At 48.9% G+C, this 23,981-nt stretch overlaps 2 protein-coding genes across 25 annotated transcripts in view; one reads left to right on the top strand and one right to left on the bottom strand.

Moving 5' to 3' along the window:
- Positions 1–10,453, bottom strand: part of Nin (ninein) — a 98,772-nt gene extending 88,319 nt beyond the window's left edge. For 16 of the 23 annotated variants that reach the window (XR_002396697.2, XR_002396699.2, XR_015450037.1 and 13 more), the window contains exons 1-2: positions 10,337–10,453; positions 1,222–1,425 (exon numbers count right to left, since the gene is read on the bottom strand). Coding sequence is in view for 18 of the 23 variants with exons in the window: in XM_021262409.2 (XP_021118068.2) it covers positions 1,222–1,425; positions 10,337–10,453 (321 nt within the window). In the remaining 5 variants the exon portion in view is untranslated. Of the gene's footprint in view, positions 1–1,221; positions 1,426–1,633; positions 2,352–9,104; positions 9,227–9,442; positions 9,569–9,704; positions 9,828–10,049; positions 10,188–10,336 lie in introns of those variants that run through there. The other 7 variants (XM_021262419.2, XM_021262416.2, XM_021262442.2 and 4 more) reach the window with 7 other exon arrangements.
- LOC147828833 (uncharacterized) lies at positions 9,278–23,897 on the top strand. Of its 2 annotated transcripts, none has more exons than XR_015450038.1 (4): positions 9,278–10,954; positions 22,022–22,269; positions 23,229–23,340; positions 23,576–23,897. XR_015450038.1 is itself a non-coding variant. In XM_087207982.1 (4 exons), exons 1-4 carry the CDS (start codon positions 20,885–20,887, stop codon positions 23,711–23,713), a joined length of 780 nt encoding a protein of 259 aa, XP_087064108.1. In that variant the 5' UTR covers positions 10,549–20,884; the 3' UTR covers positions 23,714–23,897. The 2 variants fall into 2 exon arrangements, 1 of the variants encoding a protein (XP_087064108.1); XM_087207982.1 differs by having other exon boundaries at positions 10,549–21,166.
- The last annotated feature ends 84 nt before the right edge of the window (positions 23,898–23,981 follow it).

Raw genomic sequence — 23,981 nt, forward strand, 5'->3', positions numbered from 1 at the left:
AATGAGGACCAAGCAGCTCAGTGTCCCATGTTAACATTTTTTGCTGCTTTCAAAGCAAGATCGTTAGCATTTTCTAGGAACTATACAAGCAGCTCCGAAGTGGCCAGGAATGCCCCCAGTTTTTGCAAAGAACTCACGATTCTCTCAAGTGTGAGCTCTCTGATACCACATTCATGGTGCCAACCCCTGAGAATATCATCTTTTGTACATTAATTGCAGGGTGAGCACTACCCCTGTCTCCTGGGTTACAGAGAGCCAATATATTGCACTGTATCTCAGGTCACTTATCCGTCACATCAGCCAAGGGACTGAAAACAATAAAGGAAGTTCAGCCACCAGACAAAAGCTGAGCTTCATGACTTCTTCCTCAATTTACACCACGTGATTCAAACCACTGTTTGCAAAGTGTCAGCCATATTAGCAACACAGCTCAAGAAGTACTGCCTCCTTTGTTTTATTTTCTTGTCCATTTCAAAGACCAACAGCAAGAGTAAAATTTGAAGGCTTACAAACGATGCCATTAATTACCATTATAAGAACAGAAGGAAACCTCAAGTTGTGGCAGATCAGATGTCCTTCCCACAATCAGCAGGAGGGAAAAAAAGACCCCTGTCTCACCTCCTACACCTGTCTGGAACTTGTTTCCTGGGGAAAACATCAATATTTGTTGTCAAATGTGCACACTAACGTTGGCACACACATGGTCCCTGCTGGAAGTGAGTCGTGCTGGGTTTTAAATGAAGCTGGGCTGTATTTACTTACTCTCCTGCTGTATTTCCTGAGTGGAAGGCTTAATTAACACTTCACCCAGAAACAATCCGCACAAGGAATAGTTTTCTGAGGAATAAAAACTGTAACAGAAATCCCCCTTTTCTGTGAAAGGCAGTTTTCTTACTTTCTCTTTCTTCTCCTCCACTAAAATCTCACCCCCTCCTTTCTGTCCCCCTGACAAAGGCACCGCTAAGGAAATGATCCAAAAGAATCAGCAAAAACTTGGGAAACATCCCATCCACTATGGAGAATGCTTGGTGCACAACTCGATTCCATGTCACTAACTAAAGCCGGCTCTGTCACCCCAGCAACTACACTGTTATGTCCCGCCTGTTACATTCTTCTTTCCTAGGTTAACGGTCAGGTTGCTAGAAACAAGGAGCAATATATGTGGCTTGCACCACCCTCCCCACCCTGGCAGAAACCACACCCACTTCCCCCAGACCTTACCCTGCCCAGGAGATTGTCCTGAAGCAGTGTCTGCTGCAGCACCGGGGCCACCTCCTCCAAGCTCAGCATGTGGCACAGCTCGGTGAGCTCCTCCTGTCCCAAGGACCCAGTGCCTGTGGTGTCAAAACTGTCAAACAGCTCCTTGAGTCGGGCCTCATGCTGGTCCTGCTCCACCTCATCCATCCCATAGCCCACGGCGCTCACCTGTGCAGGACAGAGACAAGGACAGGTTGGGGCAGGTCACCCCGGCACACTTACCTCCCGGGGCAGCCAACACCTCTCTGAATATACAGCACTCTATTTCTAGCACACCCCACCACAAGGCCCTGGGGCTCTCCAGGAACCAGCTGTGGCCACACACTCACCCCAGGGGAGTATCCACAAGGTCGGATCAAGTTGGGGGTAACATTACCAGAACAAGGTGTCACGTAGGCCGAGCACCCCTCCTCTCCTGCCTGGTCCTCAGGTGGACGGCTAGTCTGCAAATTCAAGTCCAAGAGCTGCTTTCTCCCTGTCAGCTCATCTGGCCAGCAATTTCGAGAGGTGACAGGCTACTTCTGGCACTGGGTTCAAGTGAGCAAACTGGTAGCACCAACCGACTCCACAGTCAGGGCCTTCCCGCAAGTTAGCAAGCTCTCAACAGCAGCCCAGATGCTGGCAATGTGGCCATCCTGATTAGTTCTACTTCGTCCAGCCTCGATGCCCCTGGAATAGTTACGCAGGAGGCTTCAGAGAGAGACCCTGGCTGAACACGTCTGCTACAAAACCGCCTCCTTGTTTACAGGAGACCAGATGCCTTTTACACGCGTTCTCCCAAAAGCAACTCAATTAACTTCATCGGTGCAATTACATGCGGTGTGACAGGAAGGGTACTCCCTGAAGCCCGATGGATTCCCAAGGAGTCTGAGGTGAGGCTCAGTTGCCTAGAGAAAGGGGAAAACACCACTCCAACCTTTCCAACAGTTTGAAGGAGCCACAGGCTGCCTTATATGAATCCTACAGCATCTTGGGGTGCCTCCCCCATCCCAAGCATCTCACTCTTTTCCCCTGGCTGCCCCATCTTTCCTCTCTCTGACCCACCCCAACCCCAGGCTGTCCATTCCTCCACTCTCCTTAGGATGAGTAAAAACTTGGGAGTCATCAAAACTCGAGTCATTTTTTTGTTGTTGTTAAAAATATATATCATAAAATTCCAGGAACATCACACTTTAAAAAGCTTTTTGCTTTGCACAATAATTGATTTTTCATGTGGTAGATCTTCCAATGCAGGCCTGAAACCTGCACATCTGGAAGAAACCGGGCCATGATGTAATGGATGCTAAACACAATATACCCCCTTGAGACAGTGACATCAGCCATCAGCAGCCAGGCTCTCAGCCAGCCCCTTGCCTATAAAAGCAGCACCTTAACTAGGAGCTGGGGGAGCAGCTGTGAGGCAGTTTGCTAGCCTAGCCTGCACGAGGCCCTGGGTTCATTTCCCAGCATTGCCGTGACCCCCACCAACAAAAGCAGCACTTTTTACTAAACTAAGCCCTGGGTCAGAAACTCCCTGAATGAGGTGGTGTTCCAGGGAGCAGATCATTACTATAGGGGGGACAGGTAAGTTAGGATGTTGAACACAGCCAGAGCTGAAGATGAAAGTGCTTTTAGTGATCTATCAGTTGTACTGCTCCAGGCCAGTGGTGGCGAACCTATGGCACACACGTGGAAATGGGCTATCTGTATCACTAAAAGCTTTGAAAGGTTCATGATCACTGCTCTAGACCACTTGCTTTCTTAAAAAATAGAGCCACGGCCCTAGAAAACTAGGTGGATTCAGAAGATGAATCTGAACAGCTCTGCCACAAGCTCAAGGTCTACGAGGGCTATTCATTAAAGCCACTTGGCACAGTTCGGGCCCAGGCTCTGGGTCCTGGGGAGGTCTCCTCTCTTATTAGCAGTTTGCCATTGCTAAGGTGCTGCTGGCTCTGGCTGCCTTCCCAGGATTCAGTCTGTTGGGTTAACTAATCACTATGTAAATGTTTTCCAAATAAGATGAGAGTGCTATATAAACAGCAAAGCATCAGAAAAGAAATACCAAAGTGCGGGGAAAAGCCACAAGAGGCAGAAATTTAGACAGGCCAATGAGATTCACCTAGGGTCCCAGCTAATTGTCAACTTAGATCTGCTAAGAATCCCCAAGATGCTCTGGGACTTTCTTGTTGCCATAGCTCTCAGGCTCACTCAGAGGTTTTTGGTCCCCTGGGCTGTAATCTGATCAACTTCAGAAATGCCAAACTGTTGTACCTTGATTTTGCATATTCAAAAGCAAAAGAATTTCAACACTTCCCCTTTTCAAAATTATTTTGAAGGGATGGCAATTTGTCCATCTAATGAGAGAGCAACAAAACTCATAATGTACCAAGAAGTTGTGATCTCTGCTGCTTTGAATTTGATAAGCTATCATCCCCCGCTTTGGGGAAGACGTTGGATTTCCATGAAAACAAACTTCTTTCATTTTATGGTAGTTTTCCTCTCTGATCTGTCTCCTTCATCTCCCCCTTCCCAAGACACTGCTTATGAAAACATTCTTTTGACCAAAGGGTGGGGGGAAGTCCCACTCCTGTGGGACAAATGTTCCTGCTGAAACATCCAGAAGATGTTATGCATGATGACAAGCTGTCAGTGCTCATCTGGCACCGAAAGCATTTTTGCTGGTTGACATGGCTCTCCAAATGTTCATCAGTAATTTCATGTGCAAGAATTTTTTCTCCCTTTTGGCAGAAATTTCTCAAAGGGTAAGATCCACACCTTCTATTTCTTTTATATCATCTACAAAATTAATAGTACACCAGGGACTCGGTAAACACCATGGATTGCTTAGTGTAAGGCTACTCCTCGAGAGGAAACTTTCCCTGAATGGGATGTATAGAAATGAGGATATAAACATTTTTGAAATACCCATTTCTTCTACAAGCACACATTCATTTCCCCTTTCGTGTCCTCTGGCAGGGCATTTTCAGTCTAAGACATAATGGAGGGCCAAGAGTGACTACAATTCAACAGGTTACCGATGAAGCCAACGGACTCACAAACTACAGCTGCATTTTTGGTTGTTTTGTTTTCTTTTTTGGTACTGGGGATTGAACTCGGGTCCTTGCGCTTGCGAAGCAGGTGGCAGAACCACTGAGTTAAATCCCCGGCCCATTTTTGGTTGTTGTTGCTATGGGATGAAACTCTGGAGGAGAATCTGCTAAAACACTGTCCAGGCCTCTCATTTATGAGAAGAGCAATACTAACCCATCTGGAGGAAACATTCTGAGGGTAAATATGGCAGGTAGATGAGAGTGATCAATCCCAGAGAAAGTCCATACAGAAGAATTGAAAAACAACCAAGAAAGTGCCTGAGGTTTACAAAGGAGGCGTAACTTAAGTCAACCAGCCATAAACCTACCTTCCACACAGCACAGCAGGAGATGTGAGGCTCATAGAACAGAACAGAGCTTGGGCAATGAGAGAGCAAGGTATATAAACATCATTCTATTACTGCACAGTAACAGCGGCAGGTCATGTTCAGCTCTTCCTTGATCTTTCAAGGCAGATTACTGATATATTTAATGTCAAAAACAAGGCTGAAATGTAGTTAGGAATTCAGAGGAAATTATTACCTTTGACTTGCTTCTGAGCATTTGCTATGAGTGTCACCTTAATCTTCCCAATTCTTTGAAGTAGACAGATCATAGCCCCATTTAAGATGTAGAAACTGGGGTTGGGGAAACTTAGGCAGCTTGTTCAAGGATACAGCACTAATATGAGCTGAAGCCAAGAACTGAACTCTAGTGTGACTCCAAATGATACTGTCCCTCAGCGTGCATGAAACACATGAATGAGACCCCCGAAATGAAGCCACTGGCACACCTATCCTCACCTTTGTGTCAGCCAGCTCAACAGTACTGAGCGCCAGAAACCACCCTGGACCACTCCGTGGCTACACTTTTCCAACCCAGAATGGGGAAAGGTGGGATTGCCTCCCCCTACATCCCCTAGCCCATTTACTGAATGATTATAGCATACAATGCTCTAGGGAAACAGACGGAATAAACACTCTTTTTTTCTAAAGCAGCTCTGGGATTTGGGCCCAGGAAGAAATTTTTATTTAAAATGATCATGAAGAACCCCTTATCTTTGACAATGGGCATAGCTCAGAAATTGATGTTATACTGCTTCCCCCAAAGAAATATTTAACTATTTCTAGTGTGCCCAATCTAATGCCTCACTGAGCCAACACCTAACTGACACCCATAGGGGGCTGGAATCTTATTTGGAGATTTTAAAAGTTTGCTTCTGAGCAATAAATCCTCCTTCCAATTGCAAAGAACAATTCCAGTTTTATGAAGACTGCCATAAACCTGGGCCTTTCTTTACCAATGACCTTCCCAATCAAATGGTCAGAAGCTTTTATGACTGCTTTGGAATAAAGAGGCCAGGGTGGGCAGTATTTTGGCATTCTAACTAGGGAGAGTTAAATAAGAGGCAGATGCCCAGAGCCATTAATCAAAACATTTACCGCCCAACAAACACCCACAATGACAATTATTCGGAGCATTTTCCTTCCAAATAACTCAAAACAAGGCTGCCAAAATGCTGCAGACTCTGACAGGGATGTCCATTACAGATCTGTGCAGTTATATTCCCCTCAGGAACCGCAGATGATGGAATCACAGTGCCAACTAGGGCTGCAAAGGAACTAGGTGGAGGTGTGGCTGGAATAATGAAGTTGCCAGCATAAGGCCAGCAGGAAGTGCATATGTGAACTGATGAACTTGCCAGCATCCAAAGTATAGAAAGGAGCATGTAAGAAGGATACCCCAGCCAAAGAGCACTCTGTTCTAGGATGGAGGGAGTGAAAAGAGGACAAAGTCTGGCAAGCGAAAACCAAATAATAAATAAGCACAATGCCAGAGTCCTTGGCCCAGGCCTTTTATTTCCCCTCCAGATGGTCCAGAAGCTGAATAGCTCTTCGGACTGTCTGAGCCCCCTCAGCTCAGCCTCCTGCCTTTCCAGGGATCATAATAGACGCTCTGAGACCTGTGCTGAGACATAGCTGTTGGGGGTCCACAGACCAGGCAGTGACCACTAAATGACTAATTTGGTTACTTTGGGACAGAAATGGTGAACACAGACAAATGCCCTTTGGGGAGGCTTTTCATTATTTAATTTTCACTTTAATTTTCACTCTGGTAAGTTAGAGACCACTAATGCTAGTGCAAATTACAATGTTTCTTTTTCTTCTTTCTCTTCTGCAAACTCTTTAATCTGTTGCAAAGATTCCCAGGTTTACCATCTTGCATTAACTTTAGTAGAATGGGAAATAGTGAGGAGGACATATTCAGCAAAAACTCAACAGAAAAGCAACTGCCTCCATCTGCACGTTTGTATAGAACACTTCTGCCAAAAACTGCTGCTCACCAGCAAGCTGACGACTGCCTCCTCTCTGCTCAAGTAGCACCTTATTTTTTGCTGGACCCCAAAAGTAACACAGTATCACCGTGGATAAAATTGTAGTATAAAAATATTACACAAAAGCTTAAATGTCACTGTACAGGAAAAAAAAGTCACATTTAAGTATATTTGAAAGAAAATAACCTTTGCTAACTATACTATAAACTTTGCATGAAATGAAAGTATCCTACTAGCATTATCCTGAAAGTTGTAGCGAACTTAAACTTTTGTTAAACCAACAGCAGGTGGGTTACCCAGTCAAGTAGTTAATGCAGAGTAGCTGGTGGAAAAAGAAATTATTTGCTTAGCACAATGTGGATTCAACAACCTATAATCAACTACTAAGTAAAATTAGGGGTGCAGAAAACAAAGCTTTGCTTTTTCTTTTTTTAAAAAAGAGAGAGCTTGTAACAACTCACTTTTTGAGCCATATTTACTCAAATTAATTTAGGGTGCCTGAAGCCATGAGTACAGTTCCCTGTGGCATAAAAGCTTCTATTCTCACATCTATAAAAATCATTTTCCCAATTTTGTGTTTCAAGTTAGCTACAGATGCTTTGTTGTCTTTTCCAAGCAAAAGCTTAAGTAATTGTCTAATTGCTGGCACAAACTGCAATAAAGAAGCATACTAATTTCACTTGCATAATACTATAATCTTCTAAAAATTTCACTTTATTTGCAAATGGGAAAAAGATCTTTTTGTAAGATTCAGTAAGTCTCTCCACAAGCCTCTGCCCAAGAGATGAAAGATGAATAACCAAAATTCAAGTCAAATTATTTACTGGCTTACAAAAGAATTGACATCTATAAAAATAAGCCTTCTGACAAGGCTTTGGGCTCTGGCTAAACTTGCCAACCCTCTATCAATGTAAGGCCGATAAAATGTATTTTCATTATCAATGTAAAATGGAAGCATCAAGATTGGTAAAATGTTAGTTTAGAAAGTCATTTGCAGTGACATTTAAAACAATTTATTTGAACAACATTTGACTCATGATAAGAACACTGCCTACGAAATTAGGATTGGCTGTTCAGAATTCATTGGAGCCCTCCTCTCCCCATGTGAGTTAACGTCTTTTGATGTTAAGGGTCGTTACATATCTAAAATGAAAACAGGAATAAGAAAAAAGGAACCCATGCCATTCTGAGCAAGTGCCTATCAACATGACTGATCCTTGACATTTTCATGCAAAGGACTTGCTTATGATGACTTCCTCCCCGAGTTGCTTAGGTCTCCAACCCATCTGCTTTACCTACGCCGTAGCTCAGAATGTTTGCTTCCAAAGAAGCCACACAGCATAGGTGAAAAGGGACAAAGCCCCCAGAAGTTCACAATCACCTTCTGAAGAACACAGCAGTGGAGGAGACCACACAAACTCATTTTTTTAGCCACCCGAAGTGTTATTCTTACACACAATCTGGGAATCTCACAGCTACCTTCAAAATCCACAGCAAGATTTACCAACATTCCAGCTCAGCCACCAATATAAATATGCTCACTACTAGAGAAGACTCAAGACAAAACTATGTAGACAGAAAAAGTATACAGTTCCTGGTAGACTGCCAAGCCCCCGGAAGCGTGGAAACAGACACATTTACGTCAACATATTTAAGGGAACCCGAGGAGAAAATCTTCCCTGGCCCCAGGAGTCCAGTTCATGGGCCATGCTGGGATTCTCAGCTGCAAAAGCTGCCGTGTCAGTTACCAAGGACAGCTATGCAATCTGGTTTGATTTCATAAACTCAGGAGTTCAGTTGTATGGCAAGTCGGTCTCTAATTCCTCAACATCGGGAGGGAGATCTGTCCCAGGGAACTGGAGAGAGCTGAAGATGTCACAATAACTAAATTGTTTAGAAGCTCGATGTGACAACACATTCAGCTCCCATTTCATGTGCACTTTAAATCTGGTTTGTCAGGGCTGGGAGGAAAATTATCGCTCTTTCAATTTTACAGAAAATGTTAGGCGGTGACCGTTTCCCCATCAGTTTTGTCCTCGGGTGGGGACAGTTTGGCAGCTGCAGAAGCCCTGGAAGCGCCCTGCCCTGAGGCTCCTGGGGCAAAGACCCCGAGGGTCGCAGTTTTTTCCCTTCCCTCCCCAGGACCCGCACCGGCAAAGCTTCCCCATCCGCTTGGACCCCACACTCCGCCTGCAATCCCCACTTTCAGGGCTCCCTCCCAACTGCCCCGCGCTCCTCAGCCGCGGCTGACCCCTCAGGCCCCCACGCGGGTCTCCCCAGCCTCGTCACGGGCGTCACCCGCGGACCAACAAACGCCACGCATCATCATCGTTCAGCCCGCGCTGCCCGCTGGGGCCACGGGGATGCGGTGGCTGCACCGGTGCGCAGCCCAGGTTGCCGGGGCAGGGACGCACCAGACCCGCCCGACGCCCCTGCCCGCCCACCTTCCGCGGCCTCCCGCGCTCTGCAAAGCCGAGGAGGGCGCTTTGTCAGGGCCCGGGCGCGGCGACACTCGGCAGCCGGCGCGCGGTTCCGAGCGGTTCCGAGCGGGCGTCCTTCAAAGGGAGGCTGGGGACCCGCGAGTCATCTCCGTACGCAAGGGGGCGCATACAACTGCATGCCGGCCGCGGGCTGCAGCCACCTCCTCCCGCCCCTCCTCCCATCCCTGGGGCCACCAGCCGGGCCGGGCCGGGCCCGGCCCCCGCTTCCGCCTGGCCCGGGCCTGGGACCCGCCAGGCCCTGGGACCCCGTGGGCAGCGCGAGGCCTCCGCGCCCAGCTCACCGCGTCCTGGGGCTCAGGCGCCTGGCGCCGCCGCGGGGACCATGGCGCGGGCGCTTGGGGCTCGGCGGGCGGAGCGGGATGGCCGCGCCCTGCGCTCAGCCGCCGCCACCCGGAGCTCGGAAGCCGAGAGGAAGCACGGCCGCGCGGAGGAGGGGCCGGGCCTCGCGGGCGGGGAGGAGCGGCGCCGCCCGGAGCCCGGCCCGAGGTCCAGCCGGACCCGGCTGGGCGCGGGAGAGGGGGTCCTGCCCCCGGCTCCCCTTACCTTCCGGACGCGCCCAGGCCACTCCGCGGAGCGCGGCCTCCAGCTCGGGACTCGGACGCCCCTTGCCCGAGCCCCCAGCCGCCGTAGGGAGAGGGGTCCAGGGACGGCAGGGTCTGGACGAGACTCCGGGCCTCCTGCCGCGCGGGTGGCACCGCACCTGCCCGCCGCGCCCTCGCAGGTCTCCGCGCCGTGAGCCGGCAGTGGGCGCCCCAGACCCGCAGCCACGCGGCGCGGGACAGAAACCCCTTGGAGTTGGTTCCCGGTCAGCGGTTACTGGGCATTTACCGCCGCCTCCCACCCAGCTCTTGCAGAGCCCTTTCTCATCCCCTCCACCCCCTCTTCTACCTCCGTGCGGCCAGACGATCCCAAGTCCACCCAGGCTGGCGGCCCAGGCCACGCTCAGGGCCCGCGGCGAGCTGCACGAGTAGGCATAGCCCCTGGGAGAAGGGTCCACCTGAGCCGCTACCACCCCACGTCTGGTTATTTCTGCGAAAAAGCTGAAGAAAGCTTCCTGGCTGGGGAGAACAGGCAGAAGACAGGCAAGGGCCAACAGTTCCTGGGAATCTGGTGTGCTGGGAACGCCACAGAAATGATCTCAAGGGTCCTCACAGCGGCCGCCAGAGGAGGCGGACCTTAGAGCAGACGAGGAAACTGGATCTCCCCGAAGTCAGAGCTTGCTGAGGATCACACAGAAGGTCCTCAGCAGAGCCGGAGCTCCGAGGCAGAGCAAATAGGTGGTGAGATTGCATAGAACACGAACACACACACACACACACACACACACACACGCACGCGCGCGCGCGCGAGCGTGTGAAACCCAGGCAAGATCTGAACAAGGCCCTCTGTATTAAGCTAACTTCCTGGTTGTGCTACGTGCTACAGTTAGGCAAAATGTTACCACCGGGGAGAAATTGGGTGAAGCCTTGAGAGATCTCTGTATTATTTCTTACAACCTATGTGAACCTACGTTTATCCCAAAATATTTTTTAAATTAAGAGCGGATGATTTATTTTAAAAATCCAAACTTCCTTCAGCACAGTGTTGGTGGAGAATAAGAAAGAGGAGCAGGTCATGCTTCTCGCTTTTTTAATGCTTTTGGGTCAACGCACTCACAAGCTGTAAGCATGATTGTCCAGTTATACAACAACACACAGCACTCTGACCTGCTACCAGAATACTTACACTGGTGTCATCTTAGAAATGAGAGGATGATAGTCACTGGGTACTCGAACAGCCAGCAGTCTTAAAAGGTAAGAATTAGAAGATGGTTTCCCTGTCCCGCCTACTCTGCCATGGCAGCCTCCTCCTACTGGCTAGCACTCCAAGCATCCCTTTTCAACCTGCAAGAATCTTTCTGAAGGATGCGTAGCTTGCTAGTTTAAAGGAGAGATTTCCTGGGGCCAGGAGGTACTGGAGGTGGCGTTTGCTCTGTGGAGGAAAGTCAGACTTGCTGGCGGTTGTGTAATTAGAGAAACACAAAGCCAGACTTTCTTGGGAGGAGCACATGGGGTGGAGTTAGTGCCGGGACTTGGAACTGAGCCCCCTCCAGCTTTGATGCAGAGGAGGGAAAGGTTCACAGCTTGGCTGCTGCCTGGCCGACGTTGGCGAGAGAGCTTATGGGGCACAGGCTTTAACCCAGCGCTGCTGCAGTTAGGTTGCTGGGTGAAGAACTAGTCCTCATCCAGACTAGAGTTGCTGCGAAAAGAGCAGCGACTTCCTCAAGAACCCATCATTTCTATTAAGCAAAAAAATAACAGCATACATAGCAGCCAGGCATCCATTCTGTATTATATGGGATATAAGGAAAAAAGAAAGAAATGTAAATATGGCCCCAGAGATAACACCTTCTGCAAACCAAATTTCACTCGTATCTGCTGCAGTCTATCTGCTTCTGCTTTTAACTCTGATTTTAGTTGGGGATCCAGGATCCCCACAGTATGTGGAGGTGACGTTTTCCAGAGGTTTTCTGCTACATTTCACAGTATTAATCTGAGTTCTCACCTGGGAAAAGCTTTAAAAAGTTAACTAAAGAATAGTTGAGGGAAGGGAATGTTACTCCTTGTTTCTTCCTGAAGTAACTTTATAAGACCAGTTTAGAGGAGGATAGGAATGTGGATGACTGAATAGGAATTCAGGTTTTCTAAGTTTTCTGGGATCTAAACAGTAGTTACCTTCTTTTCCTGGCCGAGGAAAAGCTACAGCTCTAACCAACTTTAGTCTCCCTCCTAAATCATAGTTGGGTATTGTTTCTTATTCATGGAACCACAGAAAACTTCTAGTAACAACTCCCAATGCCTTTAACCTCCTCTCATGGGTGTCATGTTGATTCCTCAGACCACGTGAACTCAGCTGAATGGTCTTGGGTAAACTGGGGAGGGCCATCCATCGGGTTTAAGCAGGTTATCAGCTAGCAGTGCAGTCCAGGGACTGTTTGGGTGAAAAAAAGGGAGAGCTATGGGCTCCAGAGACACATAGTGGGGCCTAGGAGTTTTGGCAGCAAGACACTGGTGGTAAGAACCCAGGGATAAAGGAGAAAAGCCCGGATTTACTCTTGGGGAACCCTTGTTAGGAATTAGGATTCTTTCTTCACTTCCCCTTGTGAAATCTACGAAAGAGGAAATGGTGTCACACTTTTTTTTTTTTTTTTTAAAGGGATTGAGCATCTATTCTGTGCCCAGGTCTGCCTTGATGTTCAAAAGAAATGTCAACCTTGGTTCTCACCCTCGAGGCTGAGGAATGTATCACTCTCTCGGGGAAGCCTAAATACACACAAGTCAGTAAGGGAATGATATGAAGTGGTGATGGGTTCTAATGAGGAGCTCCAGCTGGGGGACATACACTTATAATAGCATGGCAGAGGACAGTGACATCCCTAAAACATGGTTTCCATAGGTCACTCAGACCACTGCCTTTTGCTTCCCATCCTCTGACTTCTTCCTGACATGCAAGGCCCTACCTGATGGTGGTGTGTGTATTTATCTTCAATGTCTGCAGCGGGCACCCCCTGCTCCATTCACAGGAGCCTCCGAGTCTTCCCTCTGCTTTCTGCCCACATCCCAGTCCTATAACACATTTGCTGTCTTGTGTCTATTTGACCTGAAAGTTAAAGCCAAGCAGGAAGTGGTTACTGAACGTGTCTTTTGGATCCCATGAGTTGTGCATTTAGGTGCTTCCCAAATACTTGTCCCTCACAGGGAAGAGAGATGCTTCGTGTCTGGGGGATGAGGGTGGGGGTCTGATTTTCACTTTGAAACTTCTTTTTCATATGGCTGGAATCTAGAAAAGTTCTACTGCTCTGAGGTGCCAAAGACTACCACCTCAGCTTCATTCAAAAGAGATGGAGATGAAATTTTAGTTTAAGAAACATTGATGTTCCTTCCCCTAAACACTTAGCCAATGTGATATGAAATTTTTACTTTTTTTTTTTTGAAAGACTTTTGAATGGAGAATGATGCAACATTTTTTCTAAGCAAAGCTACTTTGAATTTTCTGGAATTTGATGTGTACACAAAAGAAATAGGGACCTAGAAACATATTTAAACAGTTCTGTCCAATAGAAATATAAGTCACATGGGTAACTCAGAATTTTCTAGTAGTCACATTTTTAAAAAGTAAAGACAGCTGGGTGTGGTGGCACACACCTCTAATTCCAGCACTTGGGAGGCTGAGGCAGGAGGACTGCCATGAGTTTAAGGCCAGCCTGGGCTATATAGTGAGTTCAAAGCCAACCTGAACTACATAGGGAGACCCTGTCTCAAAAAACAAATAGTAAAGACAAACATGCAAAATTAATTTTCATACTTACCTTAATAACCCCACAAATATCTCAACATATGATATGAAAATTAATGAGATATTTTACACTTGCTTTTGTACGAAATCTTTGAAACCTGGTGTGCGTTTTAGCTGCATGAGACTAACAATGGCTGCCATAAATAATGATGTTAGAACAAGAAAACGATTCTGAATTCATCTAAACCAGTCCTCTTATGTTGAAAAGGAAGCCGGGTCCCAGAAATGGTGACTCCTTGCTCAAGATCACAGAGGATGAGTCACACTCTCACCCTTCACTCTGGGCACGTCCACCCCCCAACCCCCAGCCTGGTACTTGCCTCTGGGGAGCGTTTATGGTTGACCCAAATAGCTAGTGAGGAATAAAGCACAGTGTTGAAAATCATTTTTTAAAATCACCACCTTCTTAACCCTATAGCCCTTCAAATATATTTTTAAAAATAAAATTTCAGAAGAAAATAGCCCAGTATATACCATGTTCATCCTTGGAAATGACAACCAGGTGGATGGTTCCTGACAGTTCTCAGTGCTTGCTTCCTGCTCAGCCCTCAGCACCTCCCCGGCACCAGTGGAGAGGCTGGAACCAGAAGGCACTGTGGGTCCCCCGGGAGGCATGGGAGGGAACCTTCTGTGTCCTGCACCCTCTGTCCCCCCTGCAGCAGCTCCCACCAGCATCTGAGGACCCAAGTTTTCCATGTTTAATCTCAGAGGCCTTGAAGTAGCTGAGTGACCTTTTTTCTTCCACTCTGCACATTTGGCAGTGTCTTGTATTTTGAATTAAGGCAAAATTGAAATGCAGGCAAAAAAATGACCATTCAAAACTAGAAAATGAGACTGGTATGAAGACAGCCTTGCTTCCCATAATGAGGACATTTGGGAGTAAAGTGGACAGTGAGTAGCATCTTTGTACCTGGACTGATGAGGAAGCAATTGGAGGTAGCATCACCAATGCAACAGAAGGATCTTTGATTTGCATTTTGTTTTCAATTAGGAGAGAATGGGTCTGGTTTTCTGAGGATAAAATTTAGATTTCTTTGCACCAAAATACTGAGGTCAAACCAATGATGAATTTTTATGGCAGTGAGCCCTGTGAGTCATCTTCAATCTACATAAAATGCCATCTTGGAGGCTGTTGTATTGGAGTTAATGCCGAGATGCCCAGATGTCCTACTCTGACTTTCAAGACGTACTTTATCTGATGCTTGATCATTCAGCCCCCTTTTCCCCACATTGTGGAGCCTATCTCTGGGTCCCCCAAAGTGCAAACAAAAAAAGTATCTATGTATGTGTCTAGTAACAGGTCAAAATCAAGAACAGGCCGTGTGTGTGTGTGTGTGTGCTATGTGGCTTCTGTGTTCGTCTAGGACCTCTCTGTGCCCTTCTCCTCCTGCTCAGTGACTGAAGAGGACCACCCAGAGAGGCTACATTAACTGGCTCCCTCAAGCCCAGCTGGCCCATTAGGTTCAGCTGATGGGATCACTGGCAAAAGCTAGAGGGGAACGGTATAGGATCCAGTCTATGAGCTTGAAGCTGACCAAGGGGAGATGGGGATGAAAAATAAAGAGACAGAATCAGGTTAAAATCAGGAGCAGGGGGGAGCACAGGGGTCTCTTGTCTCCCTCCTTTCGACAAAGAACCCCAAGTGCCTGGGGCATCTAGGCTTTATTCACTCAGACCCGGGCACGAACAATTAGGGTTCCACAGGATTCATCTGTCTCCCTCCCTCCACGGTACTTCTCCGGGTAGACAACAGGATCTCAGGTGTTTTTACTTTCCCTGCAGCGTGTCAGCAAGCTTGTACGCCCTCTTCTATTGCTCACCAAGGAGGTGAATGAGGCCTCAGTCTTCCCATCTGGTCTCCCACAAAGCAGGAACATGAGATTGGAGTATGTATTTATCCCTGTAGGGTCTCCATGGGCTGGCCTCAGAGCCAGCTCCTATTGGACAACCCTCTCCATACCACTGTGTCAACCACTCTCCAGGGAGACCTAAGGTTGGCAGGGACATCCCATTACCAGCTTCCCGGCACCATCCTTCTTCTTTCCCTGAACCCACCCACTTTTGATAATTTTCTGCATGCCTGCTTGGAGTTGATTCACTATTTCTAAGATCTCGATTGATAAAGTAGGTGTCCACACTAACCTTGTTCTAGAAAGCTTTGCCCTTTTCTCCATAAGCATGAGGATTCTTGAATGTTTCCATTGCCCAGAATCGTCTTAGATCTCTTCCTAAGATGAGGATTTGTTTTTCTCAAGACTAAATTTGTAATTCTCAAAAGAAAAGCAATTTTCTATCAACCAGAACTCAAACTTGAAATCAGTCACTGTCATTGGACCCACAGAATAAGCTAACAAAATCTGTTAATTACTTTTCTCTCATTGCTGACATCCAAAGTTGAAGGGGAAGGGGTTTATTTGGCTTACAGTTCGTAGAGGTTTCAGTCCATAATCTGCTGGCTCCAAAACAGGGTGGATGTCAGACAGGCCTCGCAGAGGAGAAACAACATGGCACCCACACGGTAGCAAAGGCATCAAGGGCTTTTTACCGTGTCTTTCTGCCTTTTTTATCCTATCCAGACTATTGGGTTTAAGGCGGTGCCAAACCACTCACTCATGTGTAGTGGTTTAGTAATCACACGCCCTTAATCCCAGCATCACACACTCTAGATTGAGCCACCTCTGACCCACTGAGGCTTTGGGGGGACATCCAGACCCAAACCATAACACAAAAAAACTCCATTTAAAAAAATCTCCAGTATGAAAAGTTCCACTGGTATAAAATGAGTAAGTGCAATCAGCTGTAGAAATAGGAAAGCCTTCATTTTTTTGCCCCTCAAGTACCATCAGACAACAAAATCCAAATGCATCATGCAGAGTTGTATCAAAGAGATGCTCCCAGGAGAAATCCACAGGGCTGTAGTGCTGAGGAGGAGCAAAACAGAGGGAAGGAGGTGGGGCGGGACTGAGCAAGGGTATTATTTCAGGCAGTCTCAGCCTCAGGCTAACGTTGAATGGAGCTCTGGAGCAAACATTAACCTGGCCAGTGCTTGACTGACTTGAGTCAGGGAAGCTGGGCCTTCAGTCTCCTGCACCAGTAAGTCATCTGCTGTTAGTACCTAACACTACAGTGAAGTCCCAGGAGCCTCCATCCTTCGGCCAAGTAGGTGAAATCCCAGGAGTCGAGAGCAGCCCTCTGAAGGAGGTCCAGGGCCCAGTTGTGAGAAAGCAGAAGAGCACACTGAAGCTGAGGCATGGGCATGGAGAACCGGGAAAAGGGACCGAGGGGCATATGGGAAAAGCATGATTAATTTGTGCTTCACACAGACCCCTTGAAGGTATTTAGGAAGGGGAGATGTGCTGATTATCCACAGCAGTAGAGCTATTGGTGAAGAAGAGAGTTATCTTTAATGCTACGGGGACACTAAAAAAAGCACTTCAATAGGATTGGCTTTCAATGGACTCAGTTAATGTACCTTAAAATCAAATTAGTATCTGCAGTCTTCTTCCAAAGTAAAGGCCACTGCAGGACTGCTGGCCATCAGATGCAGGTAGTAGCTCTGTGGTCTGTGTGCCTGTGGCTGCTGGTGGTGGCGGAGGTGGGGGAGCTGTATCCACTCACCATTTTCCTCCGAAGCTTCTAACACTTGGAAATTTGTCACGAAAGCTTTTCTCTCATCTGCAGTTCAAATGCTTTTCAGCAGGAATTGAGCCGAAGTCGAAATCACCATCTGGGATCTCAGATTGAACCAGGTTCTTTGCGTGCCAAGAGCTTCTTCTTTTGGCAGGGATGCTGACTGTGATCTTTCAGAAACGCTTCTTAGGTTGGCATCCTTGGCTGCACAGAGCAAGCAGCCTGTCTTGGAATTTAGGAAGCTGAGCACACTGTTGCCTCAGGAAGAAAAGTGCAAGATGAAAAGTTGAACCTTAGGTTCTGAAACTCCAGGGATTTTTTTTTTAAATGATTGAGCTAAAACTAGCATGGGGGTGAGGGGATATCAGCAAAATGGTCAGTAGCAGCTGGATTGCACAAGGACCATTCAGCTCAAAGCAAGAAATGCTGTTGAAGTACTTTCTGGGTGCAAAGTGCTATTGCACCTGCTGTGGGGGTGCAGGATTCGGGAGAAGCAGCCCGAACTTGGCCAGGTGTACTCGAGCCTCGTGGCTGACATTGTCTGCTCCTGCCAGATGCTCTGTGACTGCTGTCACTGCTTCTGTGCCATCATCCAGTAGCTCCAATGCACTTTTGTTGTTGTTTTTATTCGTTTTCATTTTGTTTTCCTTTTATTTTGAGACAAGCTTGCCAAATGGTTCAGGCTGGCCTCGAACTCACCATGTAGCCCAGGCTGACCTGGTGATCCTCCTGCCTCAGCCTCAACACTACGCCCGGCTTCCAATGCACTTGTGTCACCACTGGCTTGCTTCTTTTGCCCCCTTCAGCAGCCATCCTTGGACTACTGTGCACAAAAAAAGAGGTGCTTAGAATTCATCCCCAGCCAGTGGTGGCTCAGGGTGGAGTAAGAAAGCCCAGGCCCCTGCCTTAGAGAAGGGCATGAATTAATTAATGACCCCAAATTTATTCTCTAGTCTCTTTCCTTTCCTGTCTTAATTCCCTCATTCTGGGAGCATTTCCTTAACAAAATCCTTCCCTAAAAATCCTCAACTCAGAGCATGATTTGGGGAACTTGACCTAAGACCCGAGACTAAGAAGAATATAGACAAAATCCTATGGAAGCTCAGGACGGGTGATGAATTCTGTCGGGAGATCAAGGAAATTTCCATGAGAGGGGGGTGTGAGCAAGGTCTCTAAGTGTAACTTGGATTCTCCCAGGCAGATGGGGTTGGGAAGTGCCTCAGCACATCTGGGGGAAGCACAAATGTGTAAGGACAGTGGAGGAAACACAGCTACAAAGTAGGTCGGGACTAACTGATGAAGGAAGGGACTTGACCGCCATGGAGTTTGGGCTTTAAAAACATCTGCAACTGTGTACCACTGAAGGTTTGTAGCAGGGGAGAAATACAGTCCATCTCTCTTTCAGGAAAACAGAACATGTCACAGATGGGTTAAAAAGACAGGAGACAGCTAGGGGAAGTCAGCTTAGGGTCCTTATAATACTCCAGGAGAGGACTAGGAGGGGCTGACAGAGGATTCTGGGCATGGAAATGAGAAGAAAGCATGGATGTAGAGGACCAGTGATGGGACCCAGACATTAACTGGATGGTGCTGGAAAAATGAGAGAGATCAAGAAGCGCAGGTGTTGGCCTGGCCCAGAGCGGCTGATGGAGGACCAGGAGGAGACTGTGGGTCGGGGAGAAGCCACGAGCTCCTTTTTGGATGAGATGACATCAAAGGAGCCACCTGAAAAAAAATCCCAAATCACTCCCAGAAATTGGAATGAAATCTGAAAATAATTCCAGAGTGAAGAACAAACAAAACAATTTGGGATATTCAGTCTCACAAGGTCCTAGATCAAGGTTAGACCAAATGTCTTAAAAAGACTAAAAATCAGCTCTCTGGATAAGAAGCAAAATAACAAAGTCAACAACAGAAATCTGGACACCTTTAGGAGAAAGCACATTAAAATTCACTTAGGGCGAAAGTGCAATGTTTCAGTTTCGCCATGATTTTATTTTGCTGATTGACTCTCAGGAGGGGAATCTGTCTGGTCTAAAGATTGGATCTTTGATGTTAAATCTGCGTGGCTGTTTGGAGAAAGCAAACTCCTATGCTTGTGGTGCTGAAAGCCAGAAGAAAACAGTGCATGTAACCTATTATCTGCTCACTGTAATGTGCTGCTTGTGAAGTGACTGTTGGAGCAATAGTTGCCAGTGGCCATTTCCTGGCTGTTAATTATCACTGTCCATTTGCTTATGGCCTTTCATTGATTTAAAAAAAAATAAATCAATCCACCCAAGTGGAAATCGGCATCCTTGCATTGCACTGACATTTCAAATGTCCCACAATTACAAAAAAAAGTATAATTATAGTGCAAATTCTTATTTACTTATTTATTTATGGCACCGGGGGATTAAACCTGGGGCCTTGTCCTGCTAGGCAACTGTTCTCCTACTGAGCTATATCCCCAGCCCTTTTGATTTTAGGATTGTTTTTTATTTTCAGGCAAGGTCTTGCTAACTTTCCCAGGCTGGGCTTGAACTTGCAATCCTCCTGCCTCAGCCTCCCAAATAGCTGAGATGAACAGTCTTTTTTTTTTTTTTAGAGATAATAACCCGAATTTATTATTAGATTTCATTAGAAACATCAAAGGGGAATGAAATGTTGTAAATAAAAAAGTAGGCAAACAATAGTGATATAAAGCAAATAAACAGACATGTAAGTGTGTCTCCTGGAAGAAGAATCCACGGTTGAAAAGACACCTGCCTGAGTGATGCTGGTGGGAATCGCTCAGTGGTCAACCCTGGGAGCCGAATGAATGGCCATCAGCAGAGGATGCGGGACAGCTGTGCTCCACCCCCATGACGGTGCCACCACTGAGGAGGAGCAGCGTGCAGGGCTCCAAGCCTGGTGTTACTGCTTGAAGAAGACCTGCCGGAAACATTTATACCAAATGGTTCCAGCTCCACCCTCTCTACTCCACCGGGGACAAAAAGCACGTGGTCAGCTTGGGATGAGAGGACAGGAGGGGATAGCAGCGCCACAAGAGACGCTCCCAAGTGATGCGTGAAAGTGTTCTGCACCTCCGCTGGGTGGGAGGTTTCACAAAGACTGCTGCTGACCCCTCACACTGTCTCTGCACTGCATACTGCACTTTGTGTTGCGTTCGGTATCTGTGCTTAAGTAGCTATCCATGTGCACTTGAAAGTTATGACCTGCTGTGAATCCTCCACTCCTGGCCACCCAGGGGTTATCAGCTGAAACTTTTGTATCCTTTAAAGAAAATTATATTGGACATTTTGGGATCATCTCCATAGTCCCTATTGGAATTGAAAGGCAAGTGAAGTCAACCCAGGAAAGAAAATCATCCTCAAACCCATCAGATCTCTATGTGCTGACATGAGCACTGTGTCTTGAGAGAGAATGGACCCTTTGGATGGGAAAGCACACTTCTCCCTGTGCCTGCTGCATCTTAAGCATCTACACATTTGCCGAATTAAAACTTCTGATTCATCAAACTCTAACATCACAGGCAGCTTTTCTGGTTTCTCATTGCTGTTTCTAAGGAGCACACAGATAGATGTGTTCCACTATGAAAGGAAGGGGCCACGGGGTCTTCTCATCAGAGGGGGCGGTTTGGCTTATGACCCTAGCATTGCGACCTCACTTCCTTGGCGACAGGTCCAAACAGAACTCGGAACCCTGGAGTCACTGGGCACCACAGTCCAGCGAAGGCTGCCTAACAGTCACTTGGCTGGAGAGAGTCAGCAGCGATCATGCTGTGCTGCTTTCCCGGGCCTCGAGGCCGCAGCAACAGGACCCTGTGCAGGGAAAGCACTTGGGCGCGAGTGAGAGGATGGATGGCTAAGTCCCCGTGCTTCAGGCCACTCACCAGGAACTGCCTGGCCTTCAGGGGCAGCACAGGGCGGGTCTCACCAGACCCAGAGACCTGGGGACCTGAGATGAGCGGGAGCCCAGGGCAGATCTCCCTGGACCTGGACACCAGACACTTGGGGCCACCGAGTCCAGGACAGGTCCAGTCAGGCCCGGCCACCACTGTGAGTCCCCTGTATAACTCCCGCCCTTCTTCCTCACTTTGAGGAGGGTGGAGGATGAGGTCATGAGGGAGGCTCCTCCTGGGCAGGGGCAGGTGTGGGAGGCTGGGAGCCCGGAGCCTTGGCCTGTGCCCCCAGGATGGGGCTGAGAGGAGGAGAAGGGCAGTGCCCAGTGATGATCCGCAGCCCACAGGGCCTTCTCCTGTCCTCTGGGGTAGAAGCCTGAGACAGAGCTGTTTGTGTTTCAGGAGCACAAGGTTACCTGGGGCAGAAACAGCACAAACTGTGGTCAGGCAGAGCCTTGTGCTTGCTGCTGGCTGCCAGGCACTGTCCCCACAGAGCTGCACACAGGACACTGTGTCACTTCTGTCCTGTCACGGCTTTATTCTGCCATGTCACCTCAGGGCAACTCCTGGCCAGGGCCCATGTGGTACCCACAGGAGCTAAGCGACCTGCAGAGGTGGCAGTGAGCACAGCCGGGCAGCCTCTCAGGACCAGGAAGTGGGCCTGACTTTTTCTGAGCCGTTAACAGACACGAGGGACAGGCTGGCCTCGAAGGAGGCCTGGAACCAGGCTGAGGCTCGGTTTCTCTCTCTACCACGGGACCTGAGGGTGGGTGGGCTCTTCATGCCCCAGGTCATGACCTCTCCTTGTTAATGAGCCATGAATCGGTAGCATTTCTGTGTGTCCCTTCTGAAATTACCTTCTAACATGCATCGCTTTTCTGCTGGGCCAACTTGTGCCCCTTCTGGTATGAGCCATGATGGCGACTTTCAGAGTGGTCTGGGCTTTGGCCTCCAGCCCTCCTGATGGCCCGGGTGGGCCCCAGTTCCATGTCTCCCCTCTGTTCTGTCACAGATTGGGGCCCAACAGGAGGAGAGCAGGGCAGAGGACTGCATGGTGAGGACGGCGCTGGCAGGCATGCAGCACCCGCTGAGGGAGCCCCCGGAATGGGACTTTCTGGACAGCTGCCCCATCCACGAAGACTCCCTCCTGGACCCCTCTGGGGCCTGCATTCCCACCCTGCAGGAGGGGATGGTGCGAAGGCGAGCTCTGTGGTTGGCACCCAGGGGCACTTGGCCACTGTGGCCCCAAGTCTTTGGAAGGTATGAGCCCTGCCTCAGCCTGCTCAAAACTCTGAGCAGCAGGGCGCTGAGAAAATCAGGCTCTCGGCATCACTGCGGGGCACAACTGGGGTCTCCAGGGCAGTGCTGACCCGGGCCTGCTGGATTCCCTTCCATCCCTGGCTGGCTGTGCTTTGCCCCACTGAGCCCTGCACAGGGGAAGGCTGTCTGTTCCCTGTAAAGGAGACCGCAGAGTGACTCGGCAGGCCTCTGGTCTTCCCAGAGCAGGAATCTGTGGGGATGCGAAGGGCCCAGGCCCACTGACATCAGGGAAGAGCAGGTGGGGTCCCCATTCCATGGACGCATGTGAAGACACACTGTGTGCAGACCTTTCCCAGGGCTCGGCTGTGATCGCCAGTAGCCAGAGCAGATGCAACCCCTTCCCTCTGGGGCTTCAGTGCTGTTTGGGGTCCTTGGTCACCCTGGACAGCTGAGCAAGCATTCCTCGCACTGCAGTAGATAGCACTTTCCCGGCCTCCCTAGATATGGATCCACAGCAGTGCAAGAGGAGCCCAGGAGCAGCATAGACACCGGGCAGCACAGTGCTGCAGAGTTGAAGCCTGAGGAGAGGTGGGCGGGACAGATGCCCACTGTCCCCCACGTCTCAGATCCTTACAGAGCAGTGGCCCTGTGCCCTTGAGTGTAACACGCACAGACACCAGACTCTGTCCTCATGCAGCTGACAGTGGGGACGGGTGGGGAGACAGTGTGTTGGGCTGCCCTGAACAAGGCAGAGGCAGTCCCACCACAGAGCACAGAGCCTCGTGTTAGGCTCTCGGGTCGCCTGGGCCAGCACCGCCCCACTGGGCATGGAGAGGGTGGGGCTGGAGCACGCCTAGCTGGGGCAGGAGGCCTACTTGGCCATCTCCGAATGTTCCCTTGGCAGGCAGCATGGGAGGAAAGGCCAGGCCTCTCACTCTGCCTCCTACCTGCCTTTCCAGGTCCTCTTTTTCTGTCCTCCACTTCCTGGTGGAGCTGCACTCCCAGGAGACTCCACTAGCTGAACTCTGGCCCAGCTGGAGCAAGCTGAGCCCACTGAGGCACAGCCCACAGGTTAGGAGGACGGGGTGTGGGCCTGTGGGCATGAGGGGAGGGATGGGCCTTTAGACACAGAGACAGCTTCCGGGTGCTGGGGTGACCTGGGATCACTGTAGACCTCAGCCGTCATGGTCTGGGAGGACTTCCTGGGGAGGCTTTGTGCACAGAGCTGTCTGATGGGCAGTGGGGAGGTTTTGCCCTGGGAGGGAACATGGACAGTTGGTGACTTTTTCTTCTCTTGGAACTGCAGGGCCAGCTCCAGCCCCAGCTGAAGTCTCATGTGCGGAGCCCGAGCCAGCTCCACCTGCAGCTTCCTGCCCAGTGCTGGGACCACAGCCAGAGTCTGTGGCAGCCCCTTCACCTGCTGCCGTGCTGGGGTACCTGGTGATTGCATGGCGGTCGGTGTCACCTCCTGAGCTCCGCCTGGGGCCAGCTCCTGGCCCCCTCCCACTGTTCCCCTCACTTATGCTGGCTCTTGTTTTGGTGTTTACAATTGCCCTTATTTCTTGGATTTATATAAATAATAGAACTAGCTTTTAATAAAACTTAAAATTTTAGTGTTAAAAGGGTCAGCATGGCAGCCTAAAGTGTCTTCTCCCTGTGTGCGCCCATCCCCAGAGCACTGTGCTTGGTGGCTCCTGCCCACACCCCTGGGC

The sequence above is a fragment of the Heterocephalus glaber genome, unplaced genomic scaffold (genome assembly GCF_053883595.1).
Source record: "Heterocephalus glaber isolate CG9 unplaced genomic scaffold, H.glaber_assembly_v1.0 deba00000901, whole genome shotgun sequence".
Taxonomy (NCBI): Eukaryota; Metazoa; Chordata; class Mammalia; order Rodentia; family Bathyergidae; genus Heterocephalus; species Heterocephalus glaber.